Source organism: Bombus vosnesenskii, unplaced genomic scaffold (assembly GCF_011952255.1).
Source record: "Bombus vosnesenskii isolate JDL3184/JDL3185 unplaced genomic scaffold, Bvos_JDL3184-5_v1.1 scf7180000014585, whole genome shotgun sequence".
Taxonomy (NCBI): domain Eukaryota; kingdom Metazoa; phylum Arthropoda; class Insecta; order Hymenoptera; family Apidae; genus Bombus; species Bombus vosnesenskii.
The window spans coordinates 27239-48167 of NW_022883535.1; the positions used below are offsets into that span (position 1 = coordinate 27239).

Genomic DNA, 20929 nt, shown 5'->3' on the forward strand with positions numbered 1-20929 from the left:
CGAGACTGGAACTTTGATCAAGTTCACATTGAACGTAAACTGACTTAATTTTGTTATTTAAGCGTGTATACTATACGTGTTTGTTCCTTCTTCTCTTGTGCGCAGGCTATAGCTTAATTACTTCCAATAAACGCAGTTATATCGAATCAATGACCGATACAAATTTAGATATTAGGATTATTTAAACAAGAGATTAAAAACTAAAAAGTATTGTTTTTATACTGCATATGTACATATGCAATATGAACGACAGTTTGTGTAATAATATGTACCCCTCTTCTTAGTTTACTTTTGTATATTTTGCGACATTTGATATTAATTTTATGAGGAACGTACTTACACTTTATCTTTGTAATTAAATGTGAAATGAAAGAAAAGAAATGACATGAGAAAAGGAAATTCGATGTATGAGTATATACGAATTGACGGAATTAAAATTTAACGCTATATTTAAATAGAAGACGTGAAATATCTTGTCATCTTAAAATAACTTGATCATTCCTATTCTTTTACATAAAAACACTTTTCGACTGTAACTTAAGAAACATGTCTGCTAACGTGAAACGTGCCAGAAAAAATTAACAACTTCCATTAAATTGGCAAATTTCTCATTAATATCGTAAAACTCGCGTTTACAAAGATCAGATCAGTGTACATAATATACAAAACAAATGCACAATATATAAATATAGCACATACGTTCTGAATTATATTCGAATTGGGCAGGGTAACCAAGTGAAAATATGTAAATTTCACGATGTGTAATGTACACTTTATCGAACTTGTAAGTAGTGTAGAAATAGAATATTTTACACGTAACAAAATATACAAACGACAATACACAAGTTAAATTATTTGTTAGATCCATGTATAACAAGCATAGTACAAAAGTGTTTTAGCTTTATGTACTGGTAATTATGAGAAATACCAACTTAATAGATGTATTTGGTATGTACCTAGTTAAGAAAACAATAAATTATTCTGAACAGATAAAGCGTTTAGTAGCTTGTGAAGTATGAATTTTCGAAAACGTAAGTATTTTATATCTAAGTAGTTAAGAAACGCGAGCAAGGGAAATCAAACAAAGGAACAAAGTTTTTTTGTTTAAAAATATTTAATTTGTTGTTCTATTATCCGAGGTTAGAAGCGATAATGTACAAAATCTGAATAAATAAGATTCTTCAATATTATTGAATTTTAATTCTAGGGTAAAGTAATATATCCGCATATTTTATTTATATACAATATGTATAAATAATGATGTGATTTGACTAATTTTGTTGAAAGAATATTTGTACTTTTTACGTAAAACTTCAGTCTTTTACAAACTTTCTTGTAATTAATAAACCAGTAAACACAATATTAATAAAATCTATTAAAATTATAAACAAACTCATAAGTTTTAATTTTAGTCCTTAAAGGTTGAAATATTTTGCTCCAATGTCGAGACATTTGTTTTAATCCAAAACATTACTATACTGAATCGATAATGTTGCATGTGCCACGAAAATGATGATAGTGTCAGATAACTTGTTGTGAAACGGAAAAGCATTGCATGTACATTTCTGTTGTTTTGTTGACCATGAGTTTGATGATCTTTTAAACTTGCCCATAGCTAAGAAATCAAACAGTATATCTAAACGAAATTAATTTCAAATTATTTTTTAGGTTCTAAGCTTTTATCTAATCTTTCAGAAGTTGCAAAATTTATTCCACAAGAGTCTTTTTTATCATAACCAAGTACACATCTTAAAACCATTTAAGTCTTCCTTAGTAATTTCTTCTTATCTTTAATAGTAACGAAAATAATTTAGATGAACGTTTTAAAATTGACACCCTGTATATTAAAAATAAAAGATATATTTTCTTCATAATTGGATAGGCTTTTTACAATGGCAATGTACAAATATCAAAATTGCAATTATACTATAACATATGTATATATATATAGCTTCACATTTAAACACAAGATTCTTTATTATATTTTTTTAATACCAATATTTTAATAATTATAACAAGGGTTTTTTAACAAGAGATGTATAACATTGTATACAAATTTTCAAAAACCTATAGATAATTTCAGTTATGCTCTTGCATCATTAATTGTTGATGGAACTCTTACCTCAATTCCATCTAGTTCCTTAGACATTACTATTTGACAGCCTAGCCGTGACCTGAAATTAAATATTATATAACTGAATATGTCAATAAATATATTTATTGCTATACAAATTAATACTAATACACAATAAGATTTCTATTTATCCATTTGAAAATCAACATTGTAAATATGCTAATTCCAACATAGATTTGTAATGATTATAGGGTCGTAAATAAAAAACTATGAAAATTTATTATAATTTCAGTTTCGTAGTATTCAGAGATAGCGATTTGAAATTCTACATTGAGATGCAGATTTCGAAGTACCCAATACTAACCTGTTTTTACATAAATTTAAATAGAAAAATTCACTTTATAAAATATTAAAAGGTAATAGAATTAATAATGTGAATGATTTGATACTGATTATTATGAACTAACGTATCTGTTAATTCATATGCTAAATCCAACATGTCTAATTCTTCATCTGTTGGTTTGTCAGGAAGTGCATCATAAACTTCTTTCGAAAATATTAAATGGCACGTACTACAAGTTAATGTTCCTTCACAAGCACCTATATCAATTATATTTTAATATTACAACATACTTATATAATAAAGTATCAAAAGTTAAAAATAATAAGAATATTAAACTTGATAAAAATTAAAATTTTCAAATATTTTCTACCTCAAAATTATTTATTTTAAATTAAGTAAATTATGCTTCTTTAAAACATACCATATCCATCTAAATCAATTTCATTATTTACTACTATGTCTAATATAGTATCTCCAACTTTCCCTTTTGCTTTGATTCTCTCTCCACTTGCTTTAACAAACGTTATATTTACTCTGAAAATAATATTTATGAAAGATAAAAATTATCTCAATATAATTTTCTTTATTTTTTGTGTTTCTTCAATTAATCTTCTCTTAATTATACCTTAATTATATGTATCACTTATGATAATAGAAATAATTTAAAAATAAGATATACTTGTCTTAATAATACATAAATAAAATTCGTATATCATATATTTATAACAGTGTTATATTTTTAGTTGTTCACTGTCAATGTTGTTCTTATTAATACTATTCTATTAATACTATGTTATTTTTCTAGATGTTATACTCCTACAAAGAGAAAAATTTCTTAGACATTATTATTAGCATTATTATTTTGACACCAATTTTATATTGGAAGGTAAGTACTGAAATTCTATTAAAAAAAGAAGGAAAGCACAAGAAAATTTGTATCACTTACTCTTGTTTTTCTGAAAGTGGTTGCGTGGTCGATATTCCTCTTGTTGCCTGCAAAAAGGGCAACGTTGTGTTGCTTGTATATTTTGAATAATTTGATGCAATACCGAGAATTGATCTCGAAAATTTTTGTAATTGATTTACTAACGCCATTCCACTGTCATAAATATCATGAGTATGGGACACCCTGACCGAACACCAGATAAGTATTGCGGAAAATATCAATTGGAGATCAATTGTACTTTGTACAAAAACTTCCACGGCATTCTTCGGCTGCTATACTGGGACGTTCCCTTACTGTGATAGGTTATAAAACGATTCCTAACACAAGTGACGTATCTCTACCGGACACGTGCTCTTCGGGCCACACGTTTTATGATACAAGACCAGCAAAATGATCAATGTGTAATTTTACATATCTTACATTTTTTCCAAATGAAATATTGTTTTTATTAAACGTTTAAAACCTCAGGCAACATTTATTTCATCTGATTTCAGTTTTACAAATATATATCTATAATACATATCTGTATAAATTACGGTCTGGTTATATCAAACAGGGACCGACACTCGCTAGGGAAAACTGCCCAAAAATTGAATCGTAAAAACCAATATGAAAGACAACAAATTTCTCGTTCTGCGGAACAAATAGAAATGAGCAGAGTATCTTTATCTTTATCTGAGACATTCAAAGCGTATCACGCATACGCTAAACATGAAGAAAACTTTCTTGTCTTCCATGTTCATTTTTCCCTTTCCATTGCCGAACGGTTTCTTCTATATTTATTTATATGTTCGTGATTGATGCTATTGACAACATACAACTAAGGGGAAATACGAATAGTAATAGATATATGTATAATTCATTATGCAATTTTATAGAATTAAATCTTATTTATCTTCAGATATAAAAACTATATTTACCAGCTGAAACACTAACGCATATGCAGTATAATATAATCTACTTAACAATCTCGTTTTAGTTATAATATGTGATTAATTCTTTTGCTATTTCGCTATAAACAGTTTCTTGTGCATACAATATTTTTTATAGTATTCTAATATATTGTTAGATATTGTAAAGAAAGTAAAATACAGTTATTGAAGTTTGGGAACATTCAATGTTAACCTTGCTTCAAAAAATAATCTTTCGAATGAATGGGGAATAGATTTTTAGTATTATAGTTGGTATAATGTCATCATTGTTTACAATGTGTTAGAGTTAAAGAAATGAGACAAATTAATATTTCAGAAGCAAATTCAATATTTAAATGATGTTATTTTAAAATGGCAGATGATATGAATGTTCTTTTTATACGAGGAAATGGAAACGTATGTATGGTAATGGAAACGTAATGGTTTTATCATTATTTTAGTACAAGATCTTAGCATAATAGTAATTAACAGTATCCATTACCTTTTGGTCAATTTTTGAAAAATAACATATATGATAATTTGCAATAGTTTGATAATAAAATACTTGTATCAATATTAATAACGTATAATTTGCTATCTCAAAAGGATACAGACACAGCCAATGATAATGTTTGGGATGATAGTGCATTAATAGAAGCATATGATAAAGCAATAAATTTAGCAAAAGAAGAAGTTATCAAGCGAATGGGAATGGATGTTGGAAATTCTCAACCGAAAGAAAACCTACAAAATCTTAAGCAGCCTAAACACGCAAGTAAATTACACAAGGTTGTGATTTTGATAGAATATTACAAATTTGATACAGAATATTATTAAATATATTGATTAAGAAGCAAATTATTTTATTTTGCTATTTACTTATATTTATTTGTATACACATCTTTTCTCTATAGAAATGGATCATAGGAGCACCTTATCGTGCAATATACTCAGAGGATGGAGAAATTTATGAAGCTATAATATCAAAAATTTATGAAAACAATGGCACGTGTTGAAATGGTTACCACTTCTAAGAAAACTCTACATCTGGTCTTTTTTAGTTTTCTCAAGCACTGAAGCCATCGACAGCGTGTAGACAAAAGACTGCGACGAAGTCAGGCCATAAACAGTAGACAGGCGACGTTGGCTTCGGGGTTTTTCAGTTATTAGGTAACACAGCTAGCGTGCGGATCTGGACCAGCTCAAATTGTATTTTTACTTATTACACTTCTATTTAAATATATTTTCTACCTTACAATTTATCCGCGTGTTTTCTCTGTTTACACACCGAATAACCTCAACAGGTTATGGGCCCAGGGCTGTAAATTGCAAGGTAGCAACGTGAAATGAATAAATTGTTAATGTGTTGTGCTTAGTAAAATAAGGGATAGTGCTAAAATGGAATCAGCAAGTGCGAAGGTCGAGATGTTACGCGGCGAAGAAAATTGGCTCCAGTGGCGTTTTGTTATGCGTACACTTTTGGAGGAAGATGACGACCTGATCAACGTGTGTGAAGGGAATTTGTGTCATCCAGGTAACAGCGCGGAGAAAGAAATCGCTCGTGGAAGATTTTTGAAAGCAGATCGATTAGCGAGAAAATTAATCGTGACCTCAGTAGGAAAGAAACCGTTGGATCTTCTTTTATGTTGCACGACAGCACATGAAATGTGGAAAAAGCTGAATACAGTATATGACATGAAGTCATGAGGATGAGAATTTAAATATGGTCCAGAAGCAGTGCTTCGATTTTAAATGGGAAGAATCTGAAAATGTCTCTTACAACCTATCAAAGTTGGAACTCATAGCGGCGAAGATGAAAGTCCTTGGGAGTGAAATTGACGACAAAATGCTGATAACACGCATTTTATCGGTGTTACCAAACAAATTCGATCATTTTCACAGTGCGTGGGATTCCGTGGAAGAAGAAAAGAAGACCTTAGACAGGCTTAGTACCAGGCTGATGACGGAAGAAATTAGATGGAAGAAAGACGACCAGGAAACATCGGTGGCACTGGTAACAAAAGGTAATAATTATAAAAGGGAACAGCAGAAGCAGTCAAGTAAACGTGAATACGAGAAACAAGGACCAAGTTGCTTTAACTGTGGAAAAGTTGGCCATCTAAAGAAGGATTGCTTTAGATGCTTTATATGCAAAAGGAAAGGCCACACCAGCAAAAACTGTTTTAAAAATAACAGAAGAAGCAACAATAGAGACAACCAGGAACCTAGAAACCAAAATCGGGATCACAGCGGAATTGGTCTATTAGGAAGTACCTCAGCGATACAAACGGCAAACGCTGATGTTTGGATAATCGACTCAGGAGCTACGGATCACATGACAGGACGACGGGAATGGTTCAGCGTTTTCGAAGAATTCGATAACACGGTGAAGATAGAGATCGGCGATGGTCCGTTCATGGATGCGTGCGGCAAAGGAAAAATCAGAGTAGAGACTTTTGTGGACGGCAAATGGGTAACATGTACAATGAACGATGTTCTATACGTACCAGGTATGAAAAGAAATCTGTTTTCGATTAGATCTGTCGCAAGAAGGGGCATAGATTTTTGTATTTCAAAGGAAGGGACCAATTGCATATTTTTACAAAATCAGAAAATAATAGCAAGAGGTTCTGTTATCGGAAATTTGTATAAAGTAGATATGCGAGTTATCATACCGTCAGTTTGTAATTTTAGCAATAGAGCGGAGTCAAACGCGGACACATTGCAGTTATGGCACGAACGGCTATGTCATCAGAACATCAGACATGTTAAAGAATTCTTAAAGAATTCAAATATGAAAGTTGTAGAGGATAATAACTTTTTCTGTGAAGGTTGCGCGTACGGGAAACAGCATAGATCGAGTTTTCACGAGAAAATCAATCGGGCGACTAAACCTCGCGAAATTATTTATACGGATGTATGTGGACCTATGGAAGTCGAGTCATTAGGCAAGAAACTGTATTTTCTGACATTTAAAGATGATTTTTCAAAATTCACAAAGATTTACTTCTTACGACGTAAGTCAGAAGTAATTGAAAAACTAAAAACCTTTTGCCTAGAAGTTGAAAATCAATTTAAGGATAAAATTAAAGAAATTCATAGTGATGGAGGGAAAGAATTCCAAAATAAAGAAGTCAAAGAATTTTTAAGAAGTCAGGGAATTAGGCACACGATTAACGTCCCATACACTCCTGAACAGAATGGTGTCGCAGAAAGGGAAAATAGAACAATAGTAGAGGCAGGTCGGTCGATGCTATATTCGAAACCAAATCTACCGCTGTTCTTATGGGCCGAAGCCATGAACACAGCAGTACATGTCATAAATAAGACGGGGCCGACAAGACAAGATAAGAAAACACCATATGAACTGTGGTACGGGAAACCGCCGAATTTAGAAAAGTTTAGGGTTTTCGGTACTGAGTGCTTTGCTCACATACCTGCGGAGAAAAGGACAAAACTTGACAAAAAGGCTAACAAAGGATATTTGGTAGGCTATTTAGATGACGAACGAGGGTATCGAGTGTACGTGCCAACAGTAAAAAATGTAATATTAAGCCGTGACGTAATATTTAAGCCTGAACTAGAAAATGCGAAATTCGTAAAATTAAGTTTACCGAAAATTGTCGAGCGCGAAGATGTGAGTGCGCAGAGCGATAGAGCATGTACGTATGAAAGTGCAGAGAGTGAACATGAAAAACAACCTCATGGAACTAGCGACAATGTGAGACAATTGAGAGATAGAGATAAGATCAAACGAACCGATTTTTATGGTAACCCAGTAACGTACGTGGCGGAAAAATTACCGATGGATTTTAATGAAGCGATGAGATCCGAAAAGAAAGAGTTATGGGAAACAGCTATGAATGATGAAATGAAATCGCACCATGAAAATAAGACGTGGATACTTGTAGAAAAACCTAAAGATCAGAAGGTACTTAGCAATAGGTGGGTTTTAACGATAAAGCTAAATCCGGACAACTCGGAACGATACAAAGCGCGACTTGTAATAAAAGGGTGTTCACAGAAAGAAGGCATAGATTATAAGGAAACATATAGTCCTGTTGCTCGGTTTGACACAATTAGATTAATGCTCAGTATTGCAGCCAAAAATAATTTACACCTCGGACAGTTCGACATTAAAACCGCATTCTTATATGGAAGTCTGAAAGAAGATATTTATATGAAAGAACCTAAAGGTTATGATGATGGTACAAATCGGGTTTGTAAATTGCTAAAAAGCCTATATGGCTTAAAGCAGTCTCCAAGATGTTGGACGGAACGTTTCACAAAATTTATCTCGAACTTAAAATTTTATCAGACTAACGCAGATCCTTGTTTTTATATTTATACAAAAGACGACAAATTAATGTTGATGACCATATACGTAGACGATGGACTGGTAGCAGCTTCAGACGAATCTTTAATTGATAAATTCTTCGATGATTTAAATAAAGAATTCAAAATTACGAGTTCGAAAGAAGTAAAGAGTTTTCTTGAACTTGAAATTAATAGGTTAGAAGATGGTTCAATATTCATTCATCAGAGTAGGTATATCGAAAACATATTGGAAAAATTTAATATGAATGAGGCAAACAGTATTTCTACACCTATCGAGACTAATTGGAACGAAAGTAACATAGGCGATAATGATTGTAACGCACCATACAGAGAAGCCGTAGGGAACTTAATGTTTTTACAAACCGTAAGTAGGCCAGATATTAGTTTTGCAATAAATATAGCGGCGAGACACTTAGAGAATCCAAACCAGTATCAATGGAAATTAGTCAAACGAATTTTGCGCTACATAAAAGGGACCGCAGACATGGGACTCTTATATACAAAAGCAGGCAGTCTCGAAACCTTTAGCGACGCTGACTATGCAGGCGACAAAGAAACAAAAAAGTCGACATCAGGCGTTGTATGTAAGTATGCGAATGCGGCCATCACATGGCAATGTAAGCGACAACAATGTATAGCTCTATCTACGACCGAAGCTGAATATGTCAGTGCAGCCTCAGGAGCGAAAGAAATTATGTGGCTAAAGAAAATATTTCTTGAATGTAAATTAGAGATCCTTAAGTATATGCTATGTGTAGACAATACTAGTGCCGTGAAATTAATTAAGAATCCAGAATTCCATCAAAGAAGTAAGCATATTGACGTAAGATATCATTTCTTGCGAGATTTATACAATAGAGGCGAAATTGATATAACGTATGTAACAAGCGAAGAGCAATTGGCAGATATATGTACAAAGGCGTTGCCAAAACCGAGATTTGAATATTTAAGGAAAAAATTAGGTTTGAAAAGTAAAAAAGATATTAAGATGTAATTGTTTGTAAACATGTAGAGTTTTTAGAGAGGGTGTCGAAGTGATTATTACTTCTCAAAAAAAAAGAGGAAAAACTCTACATGATCTGTTTAGTCTTCTAGTTTTTTTTTTGTGTGTAATAAATTAATTTCTATGGAAAAGAGAAAGGCGGCTGGCAAATGTACTTGAGAAGGCATTGACAAATTAATTTTCAGATATTTACGACAAGAGTTAGAAAATATTAAGAGATAATTTGTAAATTTGAGATAATTGTTTGTAGGGATGTAGAGTTTTAGGGAGGGTGTTGAAGTTCACTTCTAAGAAAACTCTACATCTGGTCTTTTTTAGTTTTCTCAAGCACTGAAGCCATCGACAGCGTGTAGACAAAAGACTGCGACGAAGTCAGGCCATAAACAGTAGACAGGCGACGTTGGCTTCGGGGTTTTTCAGTTATTAGGTAACACAGCTAGCGTGCGGATCTGGACCAGCTCAAATTGTATTTTTACTTATTACACTTCTATTTAAATATATTTTCTACCTTACAATTTATCCACGTGTTTTCTCTGTTTACACACCGAATAACCTCAACAGCACGTGTGTTGTAAAATTTGTAGGTAATACCTTTAGCATGATGGTTATGTCAATTAAGAAATGTACTAAAAATACATATATATATGAAGTAAAGGCTTTCGCATAGTCTATCACAGTGTCATTCAGCAGGTCCTTAACTGGGCAGGAGTACCTGTCAATGTCTATGGGGAGACCCGTGGGATATAGGGTCATGAACCATAAACATGCATATTACTTATTGTTCGTTATTAGCTGCTTGGAATGTAATTCTCCTCATTAGACGAGTGATTATTACTACATATATCAAGGCAAACATTTATACATATACATTTATGCACGGGAAATTCTAATACATTGCCTGTAAGGACAGTAACCGAATGGCACTCAGTCATTCTATTAAATGACAAAAATTTCTTTTACTCTGTGTTTAGGCTATGGTAATACACAGAAAGTCGAGTTGAGTTCTCTTTTAGAATCAGAAGGTTTGCAAAGTCAAATAGCACAACAAAAGAAAGCTTTGGAAGAGAAATTCAATGAAGAGAACGATGAGACTTGTGAGACTAATTTTTCTACAAATGTAAATTCGAAAAAATATAATGTAGAAAAATGGATTGTGACTCTGAAGAAGCAAATGCGTATAAACATCACTTCATACCGGGACCATCTTTCAATTCGATGACTGATATAATGCCACCTGCACCTCCTTTACCACCACAATTAATGGCCAAGTAAGTACAATTTAAAAATTCTAATGGAATGCTGAATACTTCTAATATTAATAAGTAATTTGGAATAAGTTTAACATTTTATTTGGAAAAAAAATACGAAATTTTAATAAAATGTACTAGATCACCAGATAATGATACAGACGCACTTTCAAGTATGTTGATGTCATGGTATATTAGTGGTTACATGGTATATTACACAGGTAATTATTTCATATAAGTATTTTATTGTATATTAAATTTTCAATGGACTATGTTATTTCTTTTGTAGGTTATTATCATGGTTTGAAACGAGCAAGAAACAATCAAGAGAACAGGAAGAACTGTTGATTATATCAATTTTTTCAATAACAATATAACAATAATATAAGATATAATAAAATATAAAACTCATTGTATTTATTTACTTCAATTATTTGAAATAAAGAACAGCTTTATTTTCATATAAGACTTTAAGACTTTTTTAAAAATAATTACTAAGATAAAAAAACATAAAAAACATATTTTTGATAAAATACACTCACATATATATGTCGGGTTATCATTAGGATTTAAGGCGCGTAATGATCCTTCGTTTGAATTAGCCATTGTTTTACGAAACAGAGAATATATTTACACGAATAAACAAGATTTTACAAAATATTATGAATAATGAGTTTAATAAATAATAAGATTAACAAACGATAAGTTTAACTAATAATTAGATTAAAGATTAATAAGTTTAACGAACAATAAGAGGAACGAATAATTAGCCATTGTTTTACGAAACAGAGATTATATTTACGCGAATATACAAGATTTTGCAAAATATTATGAATATTGAGTTTAATGAATGATAAGATTAACAAATGATAAGTTTAACTAATGATTAGATTAAAGAATAATAAGTTTAACGAATAATAAGAGTAACGAATAATATGTTTTACGAATAATAAATTTAACGAATAATGAATTTAATTAACGCTATTAACAATGTTCCTGGGTTCAAACGAATCCACGGTCAACGGGATAACTTTTTACTATGCGTAGAATAATTTTAAACACAAAAAAATACGATTGCTAAGACACTCGGTAAATTGCTCGATGTATCACTTTCCAAGGCGATCACACGAATGAATATCTGATGAAAATCTTTTTCGCTATACGACTGCATTTGTTTGTTATATGCTCGCTGGAAACATCGAGAAGGTTCCAATCGTTGTTGCTAGGCAATTTCTGTCAAAAGTTTGTTGTATACTCTTTGGAAACATCGAGAAAGATTCAAACGCCGTTGCTAGGCAGTTTCTGTCTGGAGATTGATTCCTAATACAACGTGTGTCCCATTATATCGACATCTCTAAAGTACAATTCTATGTGATTTCTAGGGAGAACAATACAACCGATCCACACCTTCGTCAGGCAAAACGTTTATCCCGTGACCGTGGCTACGTTCGGCGACCAGTTGTCATCTCGAACCCACTTTCGCTTTCACAAATATCAAACAATTACAAATGACAATTGCTTAATTACAATTATGATAAAATCTAGGCTAAAGCATTAGAAGGCTTCCTCAAAATTGCAAAGGGAAGGCTCCGGTTTTCCTTTCATCTCCGCCATATATAATACAAGGATATAATACAACCGAACATTTTAAACTTAGCCTATAGCGCGTGCGCGCACACACATGCACACACATGCGAATGATTTCTCGAACGATAATGCATTTATTTATATTTTTCAATATCTGTCCTTACGATTGCGTATTTATTTGTTCCACGTATCACATTTATCTATTTGCATAACTGTAGGTGACATTTTTTTTAACAATTTTGCTAATATTTCATAACTTTTTAATTCATATTTCAAAGTGGTAACAGGTGTTTCTTTCTTTTCAAGTTTCCTCCATATCGGGCTTATTTCTAGTAGCCACGCTTGCTTACAAAGCAATTTCATATCTGCACAAGAATATCTTTCAGTACATTTTACTATGTGGTTTACAATATCTGTATTTTCTAATAAGTGGTTGCTAAGGTATAATTTGAATATACCAAGTCGAGCAACTTCATTGGGTTATGATACGTATATTTGCTTTTCGAGACGCCTGAGTAAAGCTGCATCAATGCCCCTAATAACATATTTACAATAAATATTATCGTTCTATTATACTAATAATAATGAAGGAATACTTCAAACAACACAATAACATACTTAGAAAACATTGAAATAACGTGATATACGTACCAAGGGGAATTAGTTGTAGCCAGAAGAACTACATTAGAATTCTCATTAGACACTAATCCATCCAATCTAGAAAGAAGTTCTGATCTGAATCTCTTTGCGGGTTCAGACAATATACAGTCTCCTTTATTTGTGGCGATCCAGTCAATCTCGTCGATAAAAATAATTGTAGGCGAATAACTATAGGCAAGTTCAAATAAAACCTGTTCAGTTTAACAAATGTATTATTCATTAAATATTATATTCGAAATTCCTTAAATTCATTGCCTCATCACGAATATGATATCATTTCGTTTTCCAAACAACTATTCCATTTATATATAAATGACGAAAAATAAAATCAAATCTTTTTATACCTAGAATCTCTCCTTCATAGACAAAGGAACAAAGAGACTTACATAGACAAAGCAACTTACACGTATATACTTCTCGGAATCGCCTCTCCATTTGCTGACCAATGAGCTGGCAGTTATGTTAAAAAAGGTGCAATGGCATTCTGTCGCGACTGCCTTCGCTAACTTCGTTTTCCCTGTTTTGTATATTTCTTGTAAACACGTACAGAAATGAAAAGAATACGAGTATCTTACCTGTACCAGGTGGGCCCTCCGCAGGGAGGATTCGCTTTTGCGAGTCTATGGGGGCTGGCAAACCCACGGTCCCGCAGCCAGGGAGGACCGTCGGGACAAGCGTCCCGCTTACGTGAGTCCTCTATGTACACCGCAAGGAAGGATGCCGTGGTGCAAGACTGTGTCTTCTCCACGGAACCTATGGGTAGTAGCGCACCCACGATCCTGATGCCAAGGGTGAGACCGTCGGGAGAGCCGCCGAGGTACATTTCCTCAACTCCCGCTTACGTGAGTCTCATCTGGGTCTGACCGCACGGTGTGCAGGTAAACCGTGCGGCAGATACGTGGCGGTACATCCACATGCATAGAATCCCTTCGGGAATGTTTGTCCATTCCATTCCTTCCATTCCCCCCCCCCCCCCCCCCCCCCCCCCCCCCCCCCTTGGCGAGGCGGGACGGAAAGCGCCCCGTTTGACCTGAGACGAAAGAGCCTCCTGCGGGCGAAAAATTAGGTAACCGGTACTGTGTACCGAGTGCGCTGGTTGGGCGTATCCCAACTCCGTAAATGGCTTCTAGGGTTGCCCGGGCGCTGTATAGATACTAAATCTCAGGAAAGCACCCGACACCAGGAACCAAACTACATGTACCAGGTGGGCCGTACAGCAAAATACCTTTCCAGGGGGAAAACGGGCCATCAAAAATGATATGATACTTAAGGGGATACACAACGGCCTCCTTAACAGCGGTTTTACATTCCTCTAGGCCTATAACGTCATCCCAATGTACATTTAATTTGTTTACTATGATCTCCTGTGACGATACAAAGATAAAATGGCTTCTTCTCTATATTAAGTAAGTGTTACGTAATTTGATATTTGAAGCGTTACTGAAATCACGTCATCGTCGATATACGTTGGACGGTTTATCGACGGGAATTTTATCGTTTAAAAGCTTTACGATACGTATATTAATCGAAAATAACTTACGCATGAGATGTCCTCAGCAATCTTTCGTAATTCCGGATTATCTGAATAAAGCTTTTCAATGCATTTCAATATCTTCGATTGCATGGATTGTTCCATTGGGACGTTAAATAGCTCTTCTGATGAACGTCCATCACTCTCATTGGGGAATATTGACTTCACTGTCATTGCGGGATTAATATGATTCGTATTGTCATCAGTTATCTTCTGCTGTAGATTCGTCTCTTTCACAGGTTCACTTCTCGCTTGTTTACTAACAGATTTGGCTTTTGTCTCAATACTTCTACAAACACTGGATCATATTGTAATACGATACGTTGAATACGATACGTTGAATACGATACGTTGAATACGATGAATACCGTTTAATATCGTTAAATAATATAAATTCTTACGTTTTGCTTGCATTTGTCACTTCCCTCGTCATTTCCCTTCCAGTTATTTTCTTACACTATATGGGATATTTTTGAAATTTCATCTTGTAATAATTTTCATACTCTGCAACGATAATTTCCAAATCGATGTTGTCGCAAACCCGATGTTCGAGAGATAGACGAGCTTCCCGGAATAATACATCGCTAACGTCTATATACCTAAAAAAATGTAGTTTTTAATTAATTATAGTTTTTAACTGATTAAAAATATTTTTCGCAATGACTGAACACTATAAGATAACCATCAAACAACTGTTTTATCTCTAGGTAAGACAGGCAAAAGAATGTATTTACTATATAAATCCTCGAAGATAATTTCTTGTCTTCTGCTTTTTAATTTCCAATTTTTAGATGGATAAGAATAATTTGAATTTATACTTCATATATTTGTTTATAACTAGTTAATCTACATTATCGATTGAGTTATTCTTAACTACTGAATTACCGATGTCGAATTTTCAAATTTGGTTTCGCCTTCTCTTTCCATGATGTCCACTGATTTCTATTTCGATTGGTCACTGACACTATTCAAAAGAATTGGAACTAGGAATATATTTTAATTATAATATACTCACCCATTGTGTTCCAAATAATCACATACAAGGTATAATATGTTCCGATGACGTTCCGAAATACGACTCTCCTCCTAATATAATTATTTTTTCATTACAATAATATAAGGTTTTTCATGGAATTTTTTGTTACATTTGCGAATTCAACGAGTTACACATGATTTTTCATGAAACACGAACGTTGAAAATATTTGATACAGCCTAATTATAAAAATTGTTAGAAGCAAAAGTTATAGATACTATATGCGAGTATCGCATGAAACGAACAGCTATTAAGAGAACTGCAGCAATATTACAAACCAAATAACAAAACACACTCGTCTGTGACGTGGAAATTCTAAAATCTAAAATCTAGAATATTCCTTACCTTTTTTCGCAGATTATAAAATATCTTATTCATACTACCTTACATCGATAAATCACCGTTCATAGTGACACTTTCAAATCGCCTATCGTTTCTCAATGGATACGAGAATTTCCGTTTATTACTTTAAAAACAACCCGTCCATTGCGTTTCTCTTAAAAAATTCTTTCAACCCTGTTGAAAACCGAGCATCAAACAAGAGACAAACGATTTGTTGTCATGGAAATGTTTGGTTCACACATAAGCAACGCACAAATATAATGATAGAATAGCTGAGTGTGTGTACTGTATAGTAAGATGGATGCAACATGGAAATAGAAAGAGAACACCATGTATAGATACTTCCTGTCCTTGTTTAATCAGGCATGCACACTAGTGGACACTGACACTGCTCGTATACCGCTGTTATATATTTCCTGTACAAGTGCGCGTCATTAGACAAGGACGGAACATCCTCTCTCTACTTCTCTATCGCGTTTTTAGTTCGCTCACGCGCTCTGTACTTATATCTATTACATTTCCACCATAAGCAGCGGCCGTGCAGTGACTTACAAAAGTTCCGAACGGTTCCATCCTGGGCGGACGGTTAATTGCGTTCGGTACTTCGAGGCAGGAAGGTGAGTACAGAATCGCCCCTCTTAGTACTCTTATTAGAAGTGTTATCATCGAATATAAGTTTTTTCAATAAATTCTTATCGTTTTACAATCTTTCTAGAATACAATGACGTCAGCAATCGATCATTTTCGCGAATTTATTGTAAATTAATTGGGGGAATATCTGGAGTTCTTTATCGGTTTCGACTGTAAAATCAGCAACTATTCGAATTTTTCATTCATAATTGTGACATTTTCGACTCTTCCGTTGCCAAGACCCTCTTGAGAGATTTTTGGCACGTTCCATCACCCTTGTTAAACGCGTGCACATTGGTGGATATATTGATTTTAAAAACCAATACGTGTACGAGATTTATTATCTCACTGGGACAAAGAAATCCGTTTTATTCGCGAATTTTCCGTGTTTCTTCTTAATTTTCGTGAGTGTCTGGCGCGGAGCATTATTTGAATGAACTTTTCATCGTTCAGATTATATTTCGTTTAAAAAGATTGAAATTGATGTCGAGAAGAAATGAAACAAGGTGCTCGGGCATTCTTTCGTTTCCCGGGGAAAGAGAAATATGAAAAAAAACGGTCGTTCTTCCTTCTGCCATTTTCGTCCATTACCAAAATGGCATGACCCAAGTGTCCCGGGCCCTGAATCAATCAAGCGAATTTTGAATAATTTTTGAATAATATCCAGTTAATAATTTGTGAAACAAATTAATTTCATTTTATTGTTGGAAACAAATTAGTTGGATTTTTCTTTCTTTAGCAGTTTTTGCCAGAGTTGACCTGACGTGCTACTTCAGGTTCCATCTTCGCTTCTCGAAACTTCCAACGTCCTTGGTGTTGGAGTCTCCTTGCCCAGGTGAGTACATAGCTTCTAGATACTCGTCGCTGTTCATCCTTACGAGCCTCTCGAGCTTTAGTTGTCAATTGTTATCGTTAAAGGAAGAGAAGCTCGCGCCAGATGTTATCGAACAAATCGTTTATTCTCGAAAAGTTCGAACTTGTTCGTTGCGTTTGAATATATATGGACGGACGCCATTTTTCATGACATCATCATGATTTGTCATGTCGTGAGTATAGCTTCTGACTACCATATGTTTGTGATTTATGTGAAAGTTGACCACTATACCGTGATAGAATAATATTTCCAATGAATTATAAATATTTTACATTGTGAATTATAAATATTTGTTACAAATTATATCGTACTTGAGGTGAAAATGAACCATATATCTGCTTATGGAATATGAGGTATTAAATCCTTCGAAACATAATAACGATTAATTAAGCACATATACAATAACGTTTACGAATGAATATTGCGAATTATTGTATGGCCTTAATGCGGTATTTAATGTTTTGATTGCGGTCTTTGAAATGGTATCATAGGTGCTGATATAATATCGCGCGAAAAAGGAAAGACCAGTGGTTAATATTGCAGGTGCACCAGTGCGTTGCGCTCGTCGAGGGTGGTTTTGACGCTGGTGCCGAGGAAAGGCGCAGAACGTGTTCGATCGACCCGCGAACGTAGCCTTTTTTTTTTTGTACGTGGAGAAATCCTCATGGACACTCCGCTGCTGCAATAATCGCGTAACAGCAGAGTAGTGTCGGACTCCTACCGACTAAAACTCCACGATGACCATCTTATGCGCGTGACAGGGGTGCTCCAGGACCCTCTTATGAATTAACTTCAGTTGCATCCCCTTCTCGCGTTCTCTTGTTCGAGCCGGCTATTGAGTGGGCGTTAGGGGGAGGTCGTTGCTCCTAGTGCTGTCACTTCTTCTGGTCGTAGTCCGTTGGGGTGGTGGCGGGGCGGCTCTGGGTCGTCTGACTGCCATCCTTCTCCATCGTCTTATCCTGCAGGGATGAGAGTTTTTCTTTCTCTCCCTTTCCGCTCGCTCCTTCGCGAGCATAACTCGCTCGCAGAAGAGGCGGACGGCCTCGTATTCCTGTGACCCTCTCAACATCGCTTCCACAATCGCTGAGGGGGTCCACGTTTCTCCTATGGCGTGCCGCCGGGTGTAGCGGGGCAGCTCCCACGCCGGACAGAGCTCCAGGGTGTGCTGCGCTGTGTCCCTGCCCTCTCCGCAGTGGTGGCAGATGTCTGTCGTCTCTCGCCTTATTCTCTTCAGGAACTCGCCGAACACGCCGTGTCCGGGGAGTACTTGTGTCATCCTGAATGTGAGTGGGAGGCCGTGGCGGCTCCTCCATGCCTCCCAGTTTGGTAGGACCGCATCCGCGCCTCGGTGTTCGCTTCTCCCGTTGATCAGTTGGGATCGTCACAGGTTCCATGTGTCCTCCTCGGCGGTTCCTGTGTCGTTTGGAGCCGCCTGCTCGGTGGGGTCTTCTCCCGGGTGCCATTCTCTCCGGCGGGTCTCTTTTTGAGCGCCAGCGCCCGCAGCTCCCACGGGGGGGACGCGGCTAGGGTGGACGCCGACGCGTGAGACACCGTCCAGTATCCCCTAATGATTCTGATGGCGGTCACTCTGTGCAGCCTTCTCAGGAGCAGGATGCTGCGACGGCTTGCCATCAGGTCGTCCGCCCATACTGGGGCCCCGTACATCACTCGGGACCGAACGACGCCCTCGTAGAGTCGGCGCACCGCGTCTCCGGCCCCGCCGATGTTCGGTAGTAGGCCGCACAGGGCATTGGCAGCCGCTGACACCTTCGGGATCAGTGAGTCGAAGTGCGGCTCGAACGTCCACTGGCTGTCGATGGTGAGTCCCAGATACTTCATCGGTGACCCCACCCGGACGGTTTTACCTGCCATGTTTATGCATAGGCCGGGCGGTGGTGTCCCTCGCCTCTTCCTGTCAAAGAACCAGGTGGCCTCCGACTTCGCGGGGGAGACTCTCAGGCCCAGTTCGTTCACGGCACGGATCGCACAGGCCGTTGCGATTCCGCCAATGCGCAGCGTCTCGTGCCAGCCACGACCCTCGACCAGGATTAGGGTGTCGTCCGCATAGCATACTATGGCCGCGCCTGGGGGTAGTGGGCATCGTAGTAGCTCGTCGTACGCAACGTTCCATAGCATGGGGCCCAGCACCGAGCCCTGCGGGACGCCACGCTCGACGGATCAATTTTCCTCTCCTTCCTTACTGGCGTAACACACCCACCTGTCGTCGAGGTAGGCCCGGATCAATCGGACGAGGTAGTTGGGAACCTCGAAGTGCTCCAGGGCCGTCACTATCCTGTCCCATGGCATGGTGTTGAACGCGTTGACGATGTCCAGGGATATCACCAGCGCCACGCCTTTCCGGGAGACCATGTCCTCCGCAATCGCTCGTACGCGTCTGACCGCGTCAATCGTCGAGCGCCCCTTCCGGAAGCCGTACTTGCTTTCGTGCAAACCTGGCACTTGGCCCGCTATGTGTCGTTCCAAGCGGGCGGCGACTACCCTCTCGAGTAGTTTGCCGGCCTCGTCCAGTAGGCATATCGGCCGGTACGCTGACGGCGAGGTCGTCGGTCGGCCCTCCTTATGGAGCAGGACCAGCCTCGCTGTCCGCCACGCCCGGGGGTAGACTCCCTCCCTCAGGCATCTTGTGAAGAGGTGCCGGAGTCTGGGGGCCATGACCCCCATCCCTTCCCCCCAGATCCGGCCAGGGATTCCGTCCGGGCCCGGTGCCACGTTGCGGGCGGTCATTCTTCTGGTTGCCTCCCATATCTCCTCCTCTGTGACTTCCCAGTCGTCCCTCCATTCCAGCGGTCGTGGCGTTTCCCGTGGCCGTTCCGCCGCTCTGTTTTCTTGTGGGGGAAAGAGCGTTCCGGTGATCCGCGTCAGCAGTGCAGGTTCTATTTCCGCCGTTATCAGGGGGCCCTTCGCGCGCAGTTTCCGTGTCACCGTCCTGTATGGCCTCCCCCATGGGTCCGACTCGACTGTCTCAACCAGTTCGGACCAGGCACGGTCCTTCGCTTTTTTAATTTCCCTCTGTAGCGAGCGCCGTTGCGCGCGGCACGTCCGGTAGCGCAAGGAGACTTCTTCTTCGTCGCGTCGTCGCCAGCGGCGGGCCCTTAGGTACTGTCTTCGGGCCCGGCCACATCTCGTCCTCAGTTCCGCGATGCCGGGGTTCCACCAGTAAACTGCTCTGCTTCGCACCGTGCCTGGGGTGGCTCGTGGCATGGATGCGTCGCAGATTGCTGTCATGGCTTGGCGGAGGTTCTCGGCCTCCTCTTCCACGTCTGCTTCGGTCGTCGTTGTCGAGGCCTCCCAGCTCCAAGCTGTTGCTATAGCAGCCGCCCGGAGTAGGTCTTCGTTCCTCTCCTTTATTTTCCATCTGGGTGGTGGGCGCGCGTGCCTCCCACTCGGC

General features: G+C 37.5%; 1 protein-coding gene, 1 long non-coding RNA gene and 1 pseudogene across 2 annotated transcripts; 1 reads left to right on the top strand and 2 right to left on the bottom strand.

Moving 5' to 3' along the window:
• Positions 1-1973: 1973 nt before the first annotated feature.
• LOC117240302 (adrenodoxin-like protein 2, mitochondrial) lies at positions 1974-3753 on the bottom strand. The gene is made up of 4 exons (XM_033506284.1): positions 3364-3753; positions 2839-2951; positions 2542-2674; positions 1974-2174 (listed from the first exon to the last, which is right to left on the bottom strand). Exons 1-4 carry the CDS (start codon positions 3510-3512, stop codon positions 2084-2086), a joined length of 486 nt encoding a protein of 161 aa, XP_033362175.1. The 5' UTR covers positions 3513-3753; the 3' UTR covers positions 1974-2083.
• Positions 3754-12570: 8817 nt separating this feature from the next.
• Positions 12571-16082, bottom strand: LOC117240304 (annotated as a pseudogene).
• Positions 16083-16172: 90 nt separating this feature from the next.
• LOC117240303 lies at positions 16173-17536 on the top strand. The gene is made up of 2 exons (XR_004494656.1): positions 16173-16633; positions 17386-17536. It is a non-coding gene; the product is annotated as an uncharacterized LOC117240303 (long non-coding RNA).
• Positions 17537-20929: the final 3393 nt, after the last annotated feature.

Bases quoted from the DNA above. Each gene is read 5' to 3' on its own strand.
- LOC117240302 (XM_033506284.1), bottom strand. From the start codon at position 3,512: ATGGCGTTAGTAAATCAATTACAAAAATTTTCGAGATCAATTCTCGGT. The intron at 2,952-3,363 runs GTAAGTGATACA...TATTATTTTCAG, and splicing joins CCACTTTCAGAAAAACAAGA to AGTAAATATAACGTTTGTTA. The intron at 2,175-2,541 runs GTTAGTTCATAA...ATTTAATTTCAG, and splicing joins GCATATGAATTAACAGATAC to GTCACGGCTAGGCTGTCAAA.